The sequence below is a fragment of the Trachymyrmex cornetzi genome, unplaced genomic scaffold (genome assembly GCF_001594075.2).
Source record: "Trachymyrmex cornetzi isolate Tcor2-1 unplaced genomic scaffold, Tcor1.1 scaffold226, whole genome shotgun sequence".
Lineage (NCBI taxonomy): Eukaryota > Metazoa > Arthropoda > Insecta > Hymenoptera > Formicidae > Trachymyrmex > Trachymyrmex cornetzi.
In genome coordinates, this window is record NW_017296912.1 from 11,485 (window position 1) to 15,787 (window position 4,303).

The 4,303-nt window shown below is 45.9% G+C and overlaps 1 protein-coding gene across 2 annotated transcripts in view; it reads left to right on the forward strand.

The window, feature by feature from the left end:
• Positions 1-554: 554 nt before the first annotated feature.
• LOC108760539 (uncharacterized) overlaps positions 555-4,303 on the forward strand; it is a 7,433-nt gene continuing 3,684 nt past the window's right edge. For both annotated transcript variants that reach the window (XM_018506556.1, XM_018506557.1), the window contains exons 1-4: positions 555-1,237; positions 1,969-3,715; positions 3,819-4,053; positions 4,153-4,262. In XM_018506556.1, coding sequence (XP_018362058.1) covers positions 897-1,237; positions 1,969-3,715; positions 3,819-4,053; positions 4,153-4,262 — 2,433 coding nt within the window. In that variant the 5' untranslated portion in view covers positions 555-896. The remainder of the gene's footprint in view (positions 1,238-1,968; positions 3,716-3,818; positions 4,054-4,152; positions 4,263-4,303) is intronic.

Genomic DNA, 4,303 nt, shown 5'->3' on the forward strand with positions numbered 1-4,303 from the left:
CTTAAGACCCTACGACTGCTACGACTTCTATTGTAGACCCCGCATTATCGATGCTTCTATAACTGCAGTCAGTTTAGGATGGATATGAGAAATAACCACAGTGGAGAAATGATATTGTCTGAAGGTAAATGAAATTGACAGAAATCGACATAGGAGGATAGGGAATGAAATAAAGTAAAACATATATGCAGAAAGCAGGATCGTTGCGCTCGATCGTGATATATCGAAATTCGAAGGTAGTAACAATTTGGTTCGTTACTCATCCTTTCATTTAATTTTCGTCCAATCAGTGACATTAAAAATACATTGAAACGCTGATTGAGAGGAGATTTACTCATGTTTTTTTCGACGCGCCGATAGGCAAGAGTTGGAGTAATCGCGGTGATAAAAGCCGGGCCGGGCGAATCACGGTTCACAGTATTGACGGTACGTATCACGGATGGCTGGATTGGCGGGAATGGCGGGATTGGGGAGCGTTGCGCGTTGCATCTCGCGGCCGTCCGCGTCCGTGCGTCCGTGGTAGTCCGTAGCCGACGGCCGACGGCCGTGCCGTGGGATCGATAAAGTAGAATGGAAGAGTAAGGGAGAGGGAGAGGGAGAGCGTGTACGAGAGTGAGATGACAGGGTGGGTGAAGTGGGTGAGTGTGGAGTGGGCGGCCGTGGCCCGTGGCGGTGGTGGCGGTGCGGCGATACGGCGGTACGGCGGCGAGCATAAAGAGGATAGGATAATATCGGTGCGCGTCCTCCCGCGGCGCGGCGGAGGTGTCCTTTACTCCTTTTCACCGTTTGCAGAGCTTTGTTTCCGAATTTCCGCTTTCGTATAATCGTATCGTATCGTATCGTATCCCAGCCTAGCTCTCGTAGCCGCGATCTGTACGATGTAGTTATCGATAGTTATGCCGAAGAAGGGCACGCGGCATTTGAGGGAGTTGGGGAACGCGACAAGTACTCGGCAACAATTGCAGCCACCGCCGCCCGGTGCGGCGGCGGCGGCAACGACGACGACGACGACGACGACGACGACTCTCTCGGTCTCGGAACTCTCGGAACTGGTGCCAGCCAAGCACCTTCGCAGCGTGCACTGCGTGCATATCGGTCTGACCAACAGCAAGCGCTGGCTCTCGCTTAGAAGACGCCTAGGTTTCACGGCGGACGATGATGTCGCGGTGTACTTGCTGGACCTCGCAGAATCTACCACCACCGCCACCACTACCACAACCACCACTAGGTTAACTAGGTACGTAAGTACGTTTCCTTTGCCTAACCAGCCTGACCACGTTGACGACGCCAACGGACTGCATTGTATCGTATTTTATCGCATTGCATCGTATGGCATGGCATCGTGTTGTCTTGTCGCGCATCCGACAACAACTCGTCAAAGCATAACTCAAGTTCAGCCTGCTCAATGGCTCAGTCCTGGCTGGCTTGAGCTGGCTTGAGCTGGCTTAAGCTGGCTCTTCTCGGCTCACCTTACATGCTTACACCTAGCTGTCACGCGTTTCGCCGCGTTCAGTCGCCCGGTGCTTTCCCCCCTACTCCAGTACTCTCAGTCGGAACGCGTTTCGACGAATCGCCATCTTGCGGGACGATGTATGTTATGTATGTATGTACTGTTCGGTCGGCGAAGAGACAGTGAACTGGGTGATGCAAAATGAAATCGATCGATACCCCGTTATGGAAGGCGCACATTTCGAAAATCCCAGACAATTAGTGTCATTCGCCTTCTTCGCCTATTCAGGGAATAATCATTATGGTTCATATTTTATTCCTTTTATTTCTGCAGAGTAACTTTTTTTAGTGAATAAAATTTCCATCTTGGAGACAAATCAATTTCTTATTTCTAATTTATTTCAATGTAATGAGATTGATATTTGATATACGGCATACAACACATTTATGCAAATAAAAAGTGTAAGGGAACGAGTGAAAGAGATTTTTTAATATGTACATCTTTTTATGCTTGTATAGGCAACAGGGTAAATGCAATGGAGCAGAGAAGTGGAAGAGGAAACATAGCGATCAGGATGAGGAAGCTGTCAGGATTGAAAGCTTGGATAAGGAAGAACCTGTTCTTACGAAAGTAAGTTCAACGAAACAAGATCCTGCATCAAACAAGATCCTACTTGATGCTTCTGCCTCTATGATAAGCGAGAATGTATCAGAGGTATCAGACGATGCAATCAAGTTGCACTTACGACGTAGTTCAAGGTCGAAGCACCACAAGAACAAGACGAAGCATCGCAAGGATAAGCGGAAAAAACGGCGACACTTGAAGAACGGCATTCAAGATAGTAATTCTATTCAACTAGACAGATTTGAATGTATCAGTGGAAATGCACCAGATCTGCGAAATAGTTCGACAGCAAACAGAGATTCGAGTAATCACGAGATCACCGTAATCAGTGAATTAGATCCTAAATTAACATTAGATATAGAAAGCTTGGGAATCGAGACAAAACAAGTTAAACCCCCTACGACCAAGACTGATCACGTAGATAGCATTAGAATTCGAAACGATGTAAATAGTACAACCAACAGCGACACCAGGTGTGAGGAAAACGTAATCGGTGTACCTGGCGATTCAGCTAAGGATACCTTGGAGAATAATATTATTACTAAGCTGCATTTTGCCGATACAACAACAACAACAACGTCTCTTCCAAAGCATGGATACGACACTGAGAATTTGAACAAGGCAAACGTAAAATATTTACTACATCCCAGTGCTGACGAAACCAGTGCAGTCGAGACACATGTTGCTGACGCACCTGAGAAGGAAGACGAGGCCAAATCGATGTGTTGCGTGGAATCGCACGAATACAAGGACGTAACGTCCAACAATTGCGAAGACGCGGAGAATCGTAAATTGGAGAATCGTAAAAGGAGACGGAAACGTCCGCGTCACGATGTGCAAATTCAAGAGAAGGATCTCTTGGAAAATAATGCTTTAGATGAGCCGACGGTGTTTAAACACCGGCGAAAAAAGCACAAGCATACGAACGAGCACAAAAGCAAAAAGCATCACGATGTACGGAAGGCACCGCAAGACGGCATCGTCAAACAGGAGGAGGCACGAAACGCGTGTCCACCGAAGGCGGCCGAGCTGCTATCTACGACGGCAGAAAGCCAATCTTCTGGCAGGATCGCCGAGGACGCGGAAACGCGGAACGGTCGCAGCCCCGAGGATATCGATAGTACCGACGACGTCGCGTCCGAGCCACAAAGACTCGCGATCAAGATCAAGCTTTGCCAGGAATGCAACAGTCGTCATTTGCAGGACGCCTGTCCTTTAACGACATCACAGTACGCGATAGCCGATACCATCTCTTACGAAAAGTGGTTGAGCAGACACAAGGAGAATTCGGAGATAATGAAAACCATCGCATCGGAGGATCCAATGTCGGAGGGTTATGGCAGATTAACGTACGACGGCTTCGAGTCAGATGACGAATCTCCAACGTCCAGCGAACAATGCAAGGCCAAACCGAAGATGCAGAGGGAGGAGAAGCAGCTGGTAGTAGAGATGGATCGACCGCTATACGCGAGAGATTCTCTGCCGGATTGCCTTGAATTGAAAATCGCAAATACCGATCACGGTCTCGGCGTCTATGCTAAGAACCCAGTTCCAATATATGCCAAGTTTGGTCCGCTTATCGGCGTCTCGGTTAGAGAAATGGACATTCCGGATGATTTTTCTATGCGCCATATTTGGGAGGTATTATCAGACAGACATTTTGATTCATTGGAATTTTAATATTGTAAAATTGCATTTGTATTACAAAAGTAATTATTGCGGAAATGAATCTTTTTCTTTTCAGATAGATAATAATGGAAAGAGTACATATATTAGCACTACGGATCCATTAAAAAGCAATTGGATTCGATACATTAGACCATCTGACACGAAAGAGAAGAGAAGCCTCGCGGTGATTGCTAAGCATGGCCAATTATATTTCGTCACAACTAAGAATATCGCATTGGGAATGGAGCTGACTTATTGGGTAGAATCGCAATCTTCCACGTGGACGAGAAAAAATAAAATCAATAAAACGAGTAAGTGTGTATAGAGTGTGCCAAACTAATAATTAATTTCTCTCTCTCTCTCTCTCTCTCTCACATAGACTGTTTCATGATCGTTTGCATTTCTTTCAGATTGTGGAGGATGCAATCTTATTTTCGCACATTCGATATATTATCGATTGCATTGCTGCATCTTTCACGACATGAATTATAGTTTAACGATAAGAAAATATCATTGCAAGGTATTTTATATATTTATATATACATACATATATATATATAT